We start from the raw sequence: 16,517 nt of genomic DNA, 5'->3' as shown, positions 1-16,517 counted from the left end.
ATGCAGTGTGCCATGTAATTTGGAGAACATGCAAAACAGGTACTCATTATACAAAAACTGAATATATACAAATGTTTATTGTGATTATGTGTATAATAACCCTAACTTTGAGAGTGGTTTTACAGTTACTAGTACTTCAGCTGTTGGATTGCACAAGTGTGTTCCACATTAAAGTATAACATCATAATATAATCATTGTATTCAATTTTAAAGAGACACTGATAAAACACACAAATGTAAGACATAGGAAGAGAATAATTGCTATTTTAAATAAAAAACTAAATTGTGCTATAAATAATTCATTCATTTTAAGTAATTTAGCCGAATTCTCCCATTAAAATGTCTTAATCCATAAATATATCAAATATTTGTATTACTTATGATTTCAAAATGTACGGCATGAATAGACCTAATTAGGAATAGTTCATTGAGAATGAGAAACATTTAGTAATTTAATTTAGTAATTTAATCTAATTTATTGTTAGATGACGATGTAAGGACACTCTAATTAAATGTTTATTCTGTGACTTAGCTAGTTATACTTCTATTAACCAACAGAAACTCAGTTTCACTTACTGCTTCTTACAAAAAAGAAATATTTATGCTGTTTTAAGTTTAAAGTAACATAATACTTGTGATTTTCTGTTCATCAACCATTTTAAGTTTCAAATATGTGATAATATATGAAAATACATGAAATGCCCTCATGATACTTAAATTATTTTTAATAGAATATGAAGAAAAGTTTCAATTTTCTTTGTATGTAACAGATTTTAGATTGAAAATTCTTACAGAAAAATCTAGCTATCAAAATGCTGCTTTTTGAAAAAAAAATAAAAGCCAAACAAAGGATATGCTTACTCATCTGTATTTGAATTTATTTTACATCAATAGCAAGTCAATTTACTAATTTTTTTTCTAATTACTGGAATAGATAGATGTTTTATCCTGACTTGAATGTGTATTGATTCTGGCTTAATGGCTATGGTAGCTTGTATACTACCAGCCTAATATAGTAATGTCACTGGCAAAACCTGAGGCAAATTGACTACTAATAAGGACAAGAAGACACAGGGTATATGTAAAGGTACTTAAAAACATATTTAAGACAAAAATCTTTATTTGTCCTGAACTTAAGAGTGATGTCTTAGGCCAATTGCACATAGTATTCTTTATTTCTATAACAGAACTCAGTGCATATAACCAGTTTAACTTTTTAAATTATGGAGTAAAAACAAATAATTGAAGAACAAGAATTTCTTAACTGGGACTAGATTATGAGGATGAATGTGTGCGTGCATTTGCATATCTACATATGTGTTTCCATATATGCATTTGCATATTTTTCCCAGAATTTTAAATACTGGTACACACACACACACACACACACACACACACACACACACACACACACACACGATTTTCTCTGATACATACCCTTTCACCAGGAGGGCCTGGAGGGCCATCTCCACCAGAAGTGCCCTGGCAACAAGAAAAGAGAGAATAATAATTGAAAAGAAAGAGTCTCGGTTATTTGCCACAGCCTCCATCATCTGGAAGAGGAGATGAGGCAGGCACCCAATATGACATTTGCCAAAGTACCTTTAGGCCCGGCTTCCCAGTGGGGCCTCTGGCTCCCCTCGAACCTCGAGGACCCTACGAATGAGAGCACAAAAGAGATGTGATCTAAACACTATCTTAAAATTATTAATCCCGAATGAAAGTCAATGTTGTGAAACACAGTACCCACCGTTGGACCACGCTGACCGCGAGGGCCTGGTTTCCCAGCTACTCCCTGCCAAAGACAATGCAAACTCCATCAGTACTCAGTGAGGGTAACCACATTAGTGAGTTTCTTCATGAGAGATGGGTGCTCATTCAGGGACATTTACACCAACTAGTTCAGAACAAAGTAAGTCATACCCGTGCACCTTTCTCCCCGTTGGCACCTGGAAATCCGGGAAATCCAGTGGAACCCTAAAATTATAAAAAAAAAAATACATAAATAAAAACAAAAACACTCTACCATGTTCAAATGTGCGGGTCGTAGCTGCCATTCGTTTGGAAAGCAGTCATATGGCACAGCTGACTATATATATATATATATATATACACATATATGTGTGTATATATATATATATACACACATATATGTGTATATATATATATATATATATACACACATATATGTGTATATATATATATATATATCCAAACATATAAGTAAACATATATGTAAGTTTAGGATATCATAAAATACCTTTCACATTGTAAACAAAGTTTATAACAAGTTTATAAACAAACTTACAATGATATCTGAAATCCTGGAAGCATGGAAAAGTATGAATGGATTAAAAAGGAACACATATTTTTAGTATTTAACTTTACAAGTAAGATAATCAAATATTATCATATCTCATTTATTAGGGAGCAATTAAAGGATATCACTGTAGAACTCAAAATATATTCATTTTCTTCCATGGAAGACCTTATTCCAATTACAAGGCAGTAGCTAACTGCACTTCTCATGATCCTATTTCCCATGATCTTCCAATCCCAGATTGCCAGGGTTCCTATTATCCCTGCACTCCAGATGTCCACATGCCCTATGTATGGCCCTTTTCTATCTCACACACACACACACACACACACACACACACACACACTCACACACACACATATACAAGCATATATACACACATCTGTAATAAACATGCATAATAAGTTTAATGTTTAATATATTAATACTTTTTATTTGCAGTCCTGAGGACCAAACAGAAGGAAACTGAATTTTAAGTCTTTATTTTCTCTTTTACAAACTGTAAAGGAATCATAAGTGATTAATTTTAATGTTTTTCTAATAGGCTGAAAAACTATATAAAATAAATGAATAATTTTACCTTTGGACCTTGTCTTCCTGGATATCCTGGTAATCCTGGAACTCCAAGTTTTCCCTAAAATTAAAAAAATAATGTATCTATATGTATCTATGTATGTAAATATAACATATATAAATGCCCTAAATAGAATTGCTTTTGTCAATCTGAATCAATTTTTAGATATAGAACATCAACACTGTACATGTGAAAGCAAGATTTCCAATATTCATGTTAATGTACTTTTGTTATTCATATTCATTTTCACAAGAAATGAAAAATCACTGCCTAGGACACATTTCCAATGCTTTTATCTTGCTTAATAGTCTCTGTTTAGAAAGAAATATACCATCTTTAGAAACACAATACCCTTAACTAAAGAGATCTCACTATACCTTTATGACCTCAGAGGTATAATAGTAAAAAAGCAAATCCTAGCCGGGCACCTGTGGCTCACGCCTGTAATCCTAGCTACTCAGGAGGCTGAGATCTGAGGATCATGGTTCAAAGCCAGCCAGGACAGGAAAGTCCATGAAACTCTTATCTCCAATAAACCACCAGAAAACCGCAAGTGGCACTGTAGCTCAAGTGGTAGAACACTAGCCTTGAGCTGAAGAGCTGAGGGACAGCACTCAGGCCCAGATTTCAAGCCCCACAACCGACCAAAAAAAAAAAAAAAGCAAATCCTAATCTCTGTTATTTCAAGTCAGTTTATATAGATGGAAGCATATTTAGATGTTATAAGTAGGATTATTTCATTGTTTTGTTTTTCCAATTCTAAATGTAAGTATATGTAACTTTTTCCTCATTCAGTATAAATGATATAATTAAATATAAATATTTGTGTCAATAACATGGATCAAGAGGCATTTTCCTAATAAATAGATATATTGAACTGGAACCCCTTTGTACAACTGAAGATAAGTTTTAATAATTAATTAAATAAATAAAAAGAAATTTTGTCAGGCCAGGGGCTCAGGCCTACAATCCTACTACTAAGAAGTAGGTAGGGATCAGGAAGATTAAGGTTGGAGGACAGCGTGGACAAAAAGTTTGCAAAACTTTATTTCGAACCGTAGCTGAGAGTTGTTGTAGGCATCTGTCACTATAGTGACCTGGAACACTATGATTAGGAGGATCATGGCTCCAAGCCAGCTCAGGCAGAAAGAAAAACACTGGTCTCCTGGTGCATGTCTTTTATCTCAGCTACTAGTGAAGATTAGAAGGATTGTAATCCAGGTTAGCCTAGCAAAAAAGAAAGATCCTATCTCAACAAATATCCAAAGGGCTGAAGGCATGACTTAAGCACTACAGTATCAGTGTAGCAAGCACAAATCCTATGTCTAAACCCCAAAACTGCAAAAGGAAAGAAAAGGAAAGGAAAAGGAAAGGAAAGAGAAGGAAAAGAAAAGAAGGAGGAAGGCAAGCAGGCAGATGGGCAGAAAGGCAGGAAGGAAGAGAGGGATGGAGGGAAGGAGGGAGGGAAGGAGGGAGAGAAGGAAGGAAGGAAGGAAGGAAGGAAGGAAGGAAGGAAGGAAGGAAGGAAGGAAGGAAGGAAGGAAGGAAGGAAAGGAAGAAAAGAAACAAAGAAGAAATTTCGAATTTCATTTTGAACAAAATTTGCTTACTTGTTCAAAGATTAGATTAATCTGAATTTATAAATATACTACCTGTGGAATGCTGGAAATCAAATGCTACTTTTTGTGGAGCGTTAAATTCTTAAAATAGATACTTGAATGTGACAGTACTTTGTCACTGTACAGTGAAGTAATCTCTCAATCTAAAATAGCTGGATAAAATGTAGTGCAAAATCAGTTTCCACAACACACTACAAATACTAAGATATTTAAAACATTATTCTAAAGAAATAGCCCTCCCAAAGTTGTTACATTAGTAAAAATACAAATAGGTTGATAAATAAATGAGCTAAAGAAATGTTTGTAAAATTTTACTATGCATTGTGTTCTGCAATAAAAGTGTGCATGTATAATTTTACAAAATATTATGCCTTACAGTCTTAAAGATTAGTAACCATAAGTTTATCAACATATCCAATGAATGATAAAATAAGAAAGGCCACACACATAAAGATTAGTGTATGCAATGCTCAAAAGACTAAAAGGTGAAGAACAACTTAAAAATTGTAGTGGGTGAAGCACAGCAATAAATTCAGAACATAGTTCGTGACTTGTTATACACTGAATTAAGGAATTGTGCACAGATAAGCCATGTTCAGATGCAAAATATGAAAACTAGCCCCAAGAAGCATACTGATAATGATGTGGCCTTGGGGATATTAAGGTTTCATAGTATATTCTGTGTCACTAATGTTAAGGTTAATGAAATTCTCTGATTATGATCCCAAAGTTATCTCTGTTCTCTGATAATGGCTACATTAGAATGTGCACTCATTCGTTTTTGAATCATGGACAGGAAAAGTGGTTGTATTTTCAATAGGGTGATAGATAACTAATAAGTGGGGATGTATTAGTGAACCGTGGGCAGATGCGATTCCTAATGCCTGAGACTAGTGTGGGAAAGAAAGCACAAACAACAGTGTGGGGCTGGCAACCAGGCCAAAGAGCCTTTCACTCCAATAACTGGGCAGTAAGTGCTGGGTGCAGGGCTTTGCCGGCCCCGTGGTGGAATCAACTGCATGGTTCATCCAGTCACACATCTCAAGCTTTTTCATTTGTGAACCTTTAGAAACTGTCCCATCAGAAAACATGAGAAAATGGTTTGTTTTTCATTTGTCCCACAATCTCTATAGAATACCTATAATGATTTTCTCCTGAGGTAGGAGGTATAGAAGCGGGAAAAATGACTTCATTGAATAGCATGGAATTGCTTTATTTTATAGCATGCTCACTGTAAAAAAACAAAATGTGTTTAGAGAAGTATTTGAATTAAAGCACCAGCATACAACAACTACTTATCTTTGGCTTTAATGTGCAAATGGGATAATGCTTATCATAGATAGCTCTAGCTTATCTCTCTTCAATCTGTTGCAAACCTTTTGGACCTAGCATGTATGGTCCAGTGTGTCTCAAAGCTGTAAATATTAGAATTATCTGGGAATCTTTCAAAACATTTAAGCTGGTGTCGATAATGGCCTAAAATTAAAATCTCTTAAAGTGATTTTACCATAAATACTCTTTGTTCCAGGTTATGTTTCTATGTAACATAAATGGACCTGGACACAAATACTTCTTAAAATACTACTTGAAAATATGTTTATATTTAATTTCGAAAAAGGATATTTACAGACCAAGTACAATAAAGACAGTTCTGCTTGGTACAAACAATAAATAGATCATCACACCATTGGTTCTTTGATACTTTAATCATACTCAAATTCTCAATATTTAATGTGGAAGCTTTAACTCTGGCTGATCCCACATGAGAAGACAAGAAACAGCCTGGGTAAAAATGGAAAGTGTGCCTATTTCATGAGTGTATTCTCAGGAGTTCATGGACATGTTTCCAATATCATACAACCCTACCATTTCCTGGTGTCCGTGGTGAAAATCATTCTAAAGTGACACTACAGTATTATCCAGAAAAGAACTGGAGGAGTTCATATTACCAACCTTCTCTCCTGCCTGACCAGAGGGACCAGGGTCTCCAGTTGGCCCTGCACGACCTTTGGGGCCTTCAGGACCATCTTCTCCTCTTGGGCCTAGTTGACCAACTTCTCCCTGAAATACAAAGTAATAACATTCTCCTCACTTAAAATGCATTCAGATGTTTTGATAGGCAGAGATTTCAGATGATCAATAATGTATTCTTGGAGTCTTACGTTTTTATATATGTTTCATATGTGACCAAAAGAGGTTTGGAAATATTTGGCTTCATAAACCATTTTGTTACTGAATAAGAAACAAAGTATCTTCCGATGCTGAAAACTAATAGAATCCTGATGTTACCACATATAAGATGAATTTGCTTACTAAATTGTGGTGGGATCCAGAAAAAAAAAGATGTTGGGGAAAAAAAAGGAGAAAAAAAAAGACAGGAGAAAAAGGAATAGGAGGAAGCAAAAAGGAGGAATACGGAAGAAAAAAAGGAAGAAAGGAGATGAAAGATGATAAGGCAATTTGTTGAAAACCATTGTTTATAACACACAAAAATCATTAATTTGGACATGCTGTTTATATTTTATGTATTAAGAACTGTTGAGAAAGTTATTTTTCCCAACTGGACAAACTTTCTATACATTTAGGGAAATAAAGCTATCTCACAATATGGCTCTTACAACAGTTGTGTTGTACGATTATGAAAGTTATTGAATAAATCTTCCCAAGAAAGCATTTAATTGGCTTTTGTTTGCTTTCTAAAACTCCTTACCAGATATACTTTATTTTTCAACTCTGAAATTGCAGACCACCATAACAATGAATAATCATGAAAGTTGCTGGCTTATTGTTTTGAGGAAGCATGGTTCACTATGCATGAAATTTAGGGGAAAATAAAAAAACTACCCAATCACTTATTTGAATTAAGCAGATCATTATTTTAAAACCACCCATGAAGAATAATATCCAATAATATATGATAAATATGATATGGTAGAGTTTTGTCTGCATTAGAAATAATATTCATGAGGACCTCAGTTGAAATCCCAGTAATCCCCAAAGCAATATATATTTAATACATCTAAGCTTCTGAGATTCATAGCTAAACCAAGTCTACCTAAACCATGTTCAAAATATTTACAGTTGGGGGAAAAGTATCCAACAAAAAGTCTATTCTATAAGGAAGCGTTGACTATGTAAGTTACCAAATGAGAGTTACTAAAAACGAGAAACAAAATGATTATGTGATTTCACTATCATGAAGTTAAAATAATGTTGGAGTCAAAATCAAGTCAGAGATTATTTTTATAAACCTAGGAAGTATTTGTAAAGACATACGGACTTTGCTTTACAGATTTTTGGATTTACAGAAATAGTGAAAGAGCATTAGGTCATTGGATTTTTGAATTTCCAGGATAGGAACACAAGGTGAGCTAGTATACGTCAAAGCTGAGCAGCAACTCAGAATATGGATCTCATTCACCATGTGATCCTGAGGTGAACCAGTCATTCTCTACAATGAATTACTGTCGCTAAAGTACATGTTTAAAATTATTTGTGTGTGAGTGTGTGTGTGTGTGTGTGTGTGTGTGTGTGTGTGTGTGTGTATGGTAGGGAGGTGCTGATGCTGGGCTTTGAACTCAGGACTTCACATTTCCTCTGGGCTTTCTCTGCCTAACACACTGGTGCTCTATCACTTGATCCACAGCTCTACTGCTAGCTTTTGCCTGGTCACGTGGAGATTAGAGTCGCATAGTCTTTTTTGCCAAGTTGACATCAAACTGTGATCCTCTCATCTTAGCTTCCTGAGTGGCTAAACATGAGCCATAATAGTCCAGCTTTTCAATGCATATTTAACTTACAATATTTCCAATACAATGGATCTATGGAGCCATTACTTTATTGAAAGTAGAGAAGGATCTGTATAAAGACTTCTGTGTACAGACATGACCTATAAAAAGTTTGCAACATTGCTTCTAGAAAACCATTAAAACGGGCTGGGAAGGTGGCTCAGTGGTAGAACACTTGCTTGCATGCCTGAGGCCCTGGTTTCGATTTCACAGCACCACATAAGCAAAAAGAAAAAAGCCGGAGATGGCATTGTGGCTCAAGTGGTAGAGCACTAGCCTTGAGCTGAAGAGCTGAGGGACAGCGCCCAGGCCCAGAGTTCAGGCCCCATGACCGGACCAAAAAAAAAAGAAAGAAAAGAAAACCATTAAAACATCATCATCTTTCCAAAAATCGTAATCACTAACCTTCACATAAAACCTTAAATGAGCAAATTCTTTGGTATTATGAACATTTTATAGAACCAGAGCTGGCTGTAATCAAAATAAGAAAAGATTACGTAAATATATAGTTTTAGATATCAGTGCAGATTTTCTTGTTACTCACTCTGTCACCTTTGAGACCCATGTCACCTTTGAATCCTGGAAAGCCATCTTCACCCTAAAAACAACAAAGCAACAAACAATGAATAAACAAGAGTTTAATTCATCATTTGGTAGCATCTATATTACATATGGCTATGTAAGATAAGTAGATATGTAAGATATTAGGGGAAAGTTCTTTTAAGTCATAGGAAGCCCAGTAGAAAACCTGCTTACTTCTTTTCCATTTCTGTTCTCTTCCTTTTATCGCCAGATTCTTTCCATGTCCCTATACTATTGCTGTAAACTACAGAACTATTCACAAGTATGGCTGTGATGGCTTCTCTATCTCAAGGAAAAAACGATCTTTCTCTCATAATAACATTTATCTGATGCTACTTAAATAAAAAATAGTAAATACTTAAAATAACTTTAAAATCAATTTAGTGGATTATGAAACCTTAGCTGAGAAAATATTTTTAACCATTAATTCACTATTTATACTTCAGCTTATTTTTTAATTATTCTTTTGTAATTTACTTTTTAGATGAACCTTCTAGTTCACCTCCTACTCCATATTCTCATCTCTTCTCAGGTGAGAACTATGCAAATAAATTATTTTCTAGAGAGCGATTGTTCTTTGTGATATCATTTGTCCAGCAACAATGCTGGAAACAGGTATCTACTTGCAAAGAAGACCAAAAATATTTATAGTATTTCTATAAACAGCTATACTTTAACAATAGGTATTTATAGAGATGGAATTCCCACTGAAGTCTGAAAGCTTCAGGATCAACATCATTATTTTTTATTATTATTTTATTTATTATTTTATTATTATTTATTTTTTTAATTTCAAGAAAATACTAAATTCCTAAAGGATAATAAGTTGCATTTGGATAATATTAAGTGAGCATGAGCATTACTGTATTTTAATAATTTGGATTTACCAATGACAACGAAACAGTAAAGAATCAGCTCTAATTGTGGTACCAGGGAGGCGGAATGAGGAAATAAGCTATTAGCATAATGATGATGGTGGTGGTGGTTAGGCAAGAAGTGAATCAGAGAAGTTTTGAAGGAGGATTGGTGTTTTGCTTCCTTGAATGAAATGGATACTACATGCAGAATTTGAGGACAAAACTTTGGAGGTTGGTTATAAAAACAAAACTAGGCAGGACAGACATACATGCATCTCCATATTTATATATTTCCCAAAGTAACTCCAAATCTCAAAAGCTGATGAAGTCAGCTTTACTTTAAAAGTCCTCAATACTTCCAAACTGCCCAAATATGATGTGTGCCTTTTATGCGTTTTATGCTTTTATGTTTTTTATGCTTTTTCAGCCATTATGTCTGGAATTCCCCCTCCTTCCTCACATAAGTCTGAGGATTGACTTCTAGAAATAAACATAGAATTACTTGCATTTCCTTCACAACACACTTGTAAGTACTGTCTCTTCTCTGCATATCTGGTGATTTTTTACTTTTCATTCTTCAAGTCTCAGCTTCTGTTTATGTCTGGGAAGGATTTTCCTGATCTTAATTTTTTCCTCCTAAAACTGACCTGTCCATTATGTCTGCCCCAGATACCTACTCATTATTGCAAAAGTATGCCTTCTGGCACTTATTAGAGAGCAGAGTACTTTTGTTTCCACACAAGAAAGATTAAAACCAAGAATCATAAACAACTTGGTGGCTAATACTCTCCTGACCTTCAAAACCATGATGCTTAGTAAACACTCCATAAATATCTGGAAAACACACAGTGATGTTAACTTTCACCTACCTCTGCCTAGTTTTCATGTACTTCCCTCCTCATAACCCTTTCACTTTGTATGTAACATAGTGATGCATGACTTCTTTTTCCACCAGTTGACTTACTTAGAAGACGTTTAACTTTATATGTTACAATACATTTTGAATTTGGTGGACTTGGGTATAGAGTAAAGAAGAAATATTCCTCTGTCCAAACACTAGCAGAGCCATTCATGAGGCGACTCATATGATTTATAAAAGTTTAAGTAAACCTGGGAAACAAGACTAACACAAACCTTTGCTTCTGTCCTACAATTTAACCTTCACTCTAGGATACAAAGAGTTACTTTTTCTAAGGTTTGTAGAATACAGGTTACAAAACTAAACTTTTATTGTCTGCTACATAAATATTCAGTCTATTTCAGAAAGAAAATATAAGTTGAATAAGTTGCAATTTTATATACCAGAAAAAGAAGGAATGAAAAATGGCCTAACAATGATAAGTGTACCTTTTCGCCTTTAGATCCCTTGAGACCTCTAACGCCATCCGCTCCCTATGGAAGAAATAAGAAGTATTAAGTGTCTAGGCATGCCATGGTGAAATTGAAGAAGGGAAAAACAGCTGAATATTTACCTTCACTCCTCGGGGACCAGGGTAGCCAATAGGACCTTGGGGACCAGGAGGACCCTGCAAAGAATTCATTGCAATTTAGATATACGGCACATTGACAAGATACTCACACAAATACTATCATGTTAACCCCATATGGTATATTTGTTCCTAATATTCACATTTGGCAATATGTCTTGGTTAGTTTATCATTTGTTGTGGTAGCCAGCTATGATCGACAGAGATGAGAAAGGTGAAGGGGTCTTTGAAGGGTATAGGACTGGTAATAGGCAGCTGCTCATTGTGAGGGACAGATGTAATTATTCCCTTGGAAAAGGTTAATGCTGTGCTCCCCAGAACTAGGAAAGCAGGCAACTGGAGAAAAGCCCTCAGTCTCCTCTGGCTTCATCATTTGATCCCTTTGTCTCTCACACATTGCACTTACTTTATGAAAATGGACATTTTGTGGTGCAGCACAGAGGGCCTCCACAGAGACTACACTGTGGGATCACTTTCCAAAGTATAAGCTGATTAAACCTCTCTTCCTCATACAGTACCTAGCATGCAACATTTTGTTATATCATATTAGGAAATATATCCATATAGTAACGGAACTAATTCATTTGAGTGACAGAAATATCATTCTAATGAATCACTTAAACAATTCATATTTAGATACATTAATAACATTTAGATAATGTTTGGGGGGAAATTTTCATTGTGTCTACTGTCTACTATAGATAAATTAAACAACTGAATCAATATTTTCTAATACAGAGTTTATATGTTTGTAGCATTCTCATCATTAAAAACACAGTCAAGAATAAACAGTTCCCATAATTGAATCCATTGTCTAGTAGGTCTAAAAAATAAAGTATAACTTAGCATAACTTACATACATAAAGCATAACAGTACTTCTGTAGTAATAAGAAGAATCTCAGTGCTGTGCTTATAATACTAAAGTCGTGTATCTAAACAAAAATGATCGTGCCACTACTACTATAATCTAAAATAATTCTAATAGTTTTTATTTTGATGTCCCATTGAGAAATTTTGATAATTATTTCTTTTAAAGATTAATATCCTCTTCCTTAAATGTGACAAAAAATAATCCGTAGATATAAAATGGGGGTTACATAAAGAATTTAATGATATTCAGTAATTATTATTCAATCTCATTATTACAATTATGATTACAAACTACATATATGCCACATATGCTGAACATAAGCAATGAGTATGAGATGAATTTTTATAAAATGGAAAGTATACTCTATTTTGTAAATTTATTAACATAAAATTAAAATTACACAAGACATACTTTTATATTATATGAAAAATGACCAAGACCTGGTTTATATGAAAACTATAGAGAAAACCATTTAGTAAAATAAACATGATTCACAAAGAGTGACAATATTTGCTGGTACTCATTTCCTAATATTCACATTCCTTGGACAAGACAGAAAGCATATGATGGAGAATAAATCCAGACATCCCTTACTTGGAAACAAGTTGACAGTCATTGAAATGAATACTTTATCACCTACCAGAGCACCCTTTTCCCCAGACTGGCCTTCTTTTCCTGGATGACCCTATATTTAGCAAAGATATATACATTGATAAAAATACAATGATAATGACAGTAGCTATTAGTATGAATTTCTTCCTCTGATTTTTGTTCAAATCTATTGAGGTCATTGTTTAAACCTTTTCAGAAAATATTTTAAAAAATTGCTTCAGAGTTTCCAGCTCAAAATAATATTGGAAATTATTATATTTAGAAAGAAATACAGTAAGTCCAGATTTGGTTGGTATCTATTGCATTCAATAGGCGATGTTTTTTAGAGAGTTTGGATAAAAAGCACTTTCAAGTAAGATAATATGCATTCTTCATTTTCAATTCAATTATATTTCAGAAACATATGCAAAGTATTTTAATATGACATATTTTGCATATCAGGGAGAGCATGCATATCTTCAAAAGCAAGAAGCAGCATTTGGATGAGAAATGTAAACACATAGCAAGATCTAAAATACTGATAGCATTAATAATTGCATCAGTAAATCTACATAACTGCATTACAATTACACTCAACAAGCTGAAGGAGGATGAGGAATTTTGTATTGTGGCTCTCATAAATCTGACTACATAGAGTGAAGAGGGAAAAATGCACAACTAACAATTCTTTCAAAAACAAGGGCAAATGTTTGCATGATTGACTTCCGTGTGTGGGAAAAGGACAGATGCAGCTAAGTCTCACAGTCTGAAATACTTTTATGAAATTCATGTGACACATTTTATGAACCTGTACAGTTTCACCCAGGCCTAGCAAACAACAGAAAAGGAAAAGAGGATGAATAGATAAGTTAGTGAAAATACATAGAAAGAGAAAGGCATGGGCATCGAACACATGTTGAGAAAACTGTGAATGGGAACTAAACTGTGATTCCTTGTAATTCATGAGTCATGATGAAAAGAAAAATCAACAGGCTTCTGGAAGGTTCTATTGTGCCACACGAGGATAAGTTCATTTAAAAGTCATTGTAGTGGCCTTACTAAAATTTTAGCAATACAGATAGTATTTTAGAGAGATCAAGGTTGAGAAACTGTTACAATCTACTTCATGACTATCTACATATAATCATTACTAAAACCTACAAGAAATCTACTTTTGGAGACTCCAGATGAATATTCTCATGACCAGATAATCATTACTCACAGGAGGCCCATCAGCACCAGGAAGTCCAGCAAGTCCTGGTTTTCCTTGTGGTCCCTAATCAAATAGAAAAGGAGAATACTTTTATCTTTACAAAGAAAACAACAAAGAGCTTCACATTATGCTTAGGAATATATTACTACATATACTATTAAAAACATACTTAACTTGAGATAGTGGCTTTTATTTGAAAGTGATATATACATTATGTTTTAACAATTTATGTGTAAAGAAAGGCAATGTAAAGTTAAAATGAACACTGACTTTAATTTTGTCAAAAACATGCTAGGTTTTAGTCTGCTTATGCAGTCATTAATATGTCTCTTTAAAATGAACCTATTAATTTTAAAATCAACTAAAAATAAACAAGAAAATAAACCAGAAATCCATAGACTTAGAGTACATAGAGTTTAACACTGAATATGTAATAGGTTAATTAGAAACAATGTTAATATACACCAATTCAGATACAGCCATGAACTGTGTAGTCATGTTTCAGGAAAAGATGGACAACATATACAACTATGGATCCGTGGGAGAATTCCTATCCCTTAGTGAAATTACAGCCATTAAATTCAGTGGGATAACCAATTACCCAGGTATTTATGGTTATCTTTTACAAACAAACCATGTTTCCAGTTGTATAATAGTGCTGCATATATACTATGTATAATATAATTTTAGAGAAAGCTAATAACTATTCATTTGTATATTTACTGTACTATGAATTTTATAAATCCAGAGTACAATTGTACTTATTGAAAAGTTTACTGTGAAATACTGTGCCATATTATGCTGGCAACAACTTCACACATATCCATTTACTACATCTTTGTGTGTGTGTGTGTGTGTGTGTGTTTGTGTACTAGTACTTGAGCTTGAGCTCAGAGTCTTGTGCTCTCACTCTGTGTTACTGGCTCATGGCTACCATTTGAGCCATACTTCCAATTCAGCATTTTCCTAGTTAGTTAAAGACTTTTCTGCTTGGACTGGCACACAACCATGATCAGATCTCAGCATCCTGAGTAGTTAAGATTAAAGGTGTGAGACACTAGCACTAGGATACCAGATATCATGATTGAAATAAGAGGCTACAGAAGTAGTTGAACAATGTCTTCTTTTTGGGGGGGGAAGGGGGTCCGGTCATGGGGCCTGAACTCTGGGCCTGGGTGCTGTCCCTCGGCTCTTCAGCTCAAGGCTAGCCATAGCGCCACTTCTGGCTTTTTCCTTTTTGCTTATGTGGTGCTGGGGAATCGAACCCAGGGCCTCAGGCATGCAAGGCAAGCGCTCTACCACTGAGCCACCTTCCCAGCCCCAACAATGTCTTCTGTATGTGATATTCATACAATGACAAATGGCCGAATGCATCCTTTGTTAAGGAACATGTGATTATAATTCCAGTTGAAATTCCAGTTATCAAATTCCAGGTATTATTAAATTAATAGAAATTCCAGTAATTATTAATTTTTATATAGTACATTTACTATATAAAAATTATTTTGTAATAGTTACTTGTAGAATTCATTAATATATGCATTTATGTAAATTAGCATGATGTAATATGTAAATAACAAATAATAAAAAGTATTCATCATATTACCACCTTCTTAACCACAGAACCACTAAGTTCGGAACATGGTAAGAACTCCTATTGAAAGAAGAATACCCTCCCTTCATAGAAAAGTAGCTGTTTTGCTGACATTATTAATGTTATTTAGTTCTAGTCATTATTATTTACTGGCCAATTAATTATCCATGACTGAGAAATAATGGAAAAGGCAAGGAGCATAGTTTAGAGTTTTTCCTTTCTCAGAGAAGATTCAGAATTAGTAATGTATGCATGTATACTGCCATGCTTCCAAGTTGTAGAGAGGAGCACTAATTAAGTCACTACAGAGCACACACATTAAAAGTAAACTTCAAATTGGAGAGTTAGATTTTTGTAGCTGAAATTAACTGCCCCTCATTCAAAGGACTTCAGTTTTCCATCTCCTTCACCAGTCTGCAAATTCATACTCAAGTCAAGTAATTGAACATTGGGTGATTAATAATTATTGCCCAACACTAAGTTGTTCATGGCAGAATTTTGTTTGTCATGGAAATTAACTTTCACTTTCAAGACAATGGTCTTGTGTCTTCAAAACAAAATGATACTCAAATACAGGACTAGCTGTGGAATTCTTGTATGACATTGACTTGGTGACCGATAAATACTAAATGGACTTTTTTGGGTTGTTCTATATTTGAGGGTCATCTAGAAACATTAAAACTCTTGTACAATGATTTCTCAAAAAAAATTGAAATCAATCTATCTCTTGGAGAATGAGTTTTATGACAGCATACTGTTTTTGTCTGCTTTGAATCCCATGAAAGAACATCATCAATATGTGACAGAGTCCCAGTCTGAATGATTCCAGATCCACACCCTTGTCTCCTTTTAACAGGCATTTATTTTGTGTCTTGAAGTTTCACCCTAAACTCATACAGTGACCATTTATTGGACAAAAAGCACACTAATATATGAAGGATATGAGTTCTGAATCATAAATCACATCACATCACATCAAATACATCACATATCCCAATAATGTAAGAAAAAAATATAGTT

General features: G+C 34.2%; 1 protein-coding gene across 4 annotated transcripts in view; it reads right to left on the bottom strand.

Moving 5' to 3' along the window:
• Positions 1-16,517, bottom strand: part of Col11a1 (collagen type XI alpha 1 chain) — a 170,504-nt gene that overhangs the window by 73,672 nt on the left and 80,315 nt on the right. For all 4 annotated transcript variants that reach the window (XM_042678073.1, XM_042678088.1, XM_042678065.1 and 1 more), the window contains 11 exons: positions 13,913-13,966; positions 12,740-12,784; positions 11,213-11,266; positions 11,088-11,132; positions 8,846-8,899; positions 6,467-6,574; positions 2,901-2,954; positions 1,924-1,977; positions 1,751-1,795; positions 1,603-1,656; positions 1,438-1,482 (listed from right to left, as the gene is read on the bottom strand). In XM_042678073.1, the coding sequence (XP_042534007.1) occupies positions 1,438-1,482; positions 1,603-1,656; positions 1,751-1,795; positions 1,924-1,977; positions 2,901-2,954; positions 6,467-6,574; positions 8,846-8,899; positions 11,088-11,132; positions 11,213-11,266; positions 12,740-12,784; positions 13,913-13,966 (612 nt within the window). The remainder of the gene's footprint in view (positions 1-1,437; positions 1,483-1,602; positions 1,657-1,750; positions 1,796-1,923; positions 1,978-2,900; positions 2,955-6,466; positions 6,575-8,845; positions 8,900-11,087; positions 11,133-11,212; positions 11,267-12,739; positions 12,785-13,912; positions 13,967-16,517) is intronic.

This window comes from Dipodomys spectabilis, unplaced genomic scaffold (assembly GCF_019054845.1).
Source record: "Dipodomys spectabilis isolate Male_0828 unplaced genomic scaffold, ASM1905484v1 ptg000002l, whole genome shotgun sequence".
NCBI classification, from domain to species: domain Eukaryota; kingdom Metazoa; phylum Chordata; class Mammalia; order Rodentia; family Heteromyidae; genus Dipodomys; species Dipodomys spectabilis.
The sequence above is the reverse complement of the archived record's forward strand: the minus strand, read 5'-3'. Positions and strand labels throughout refer to the sequence as shown.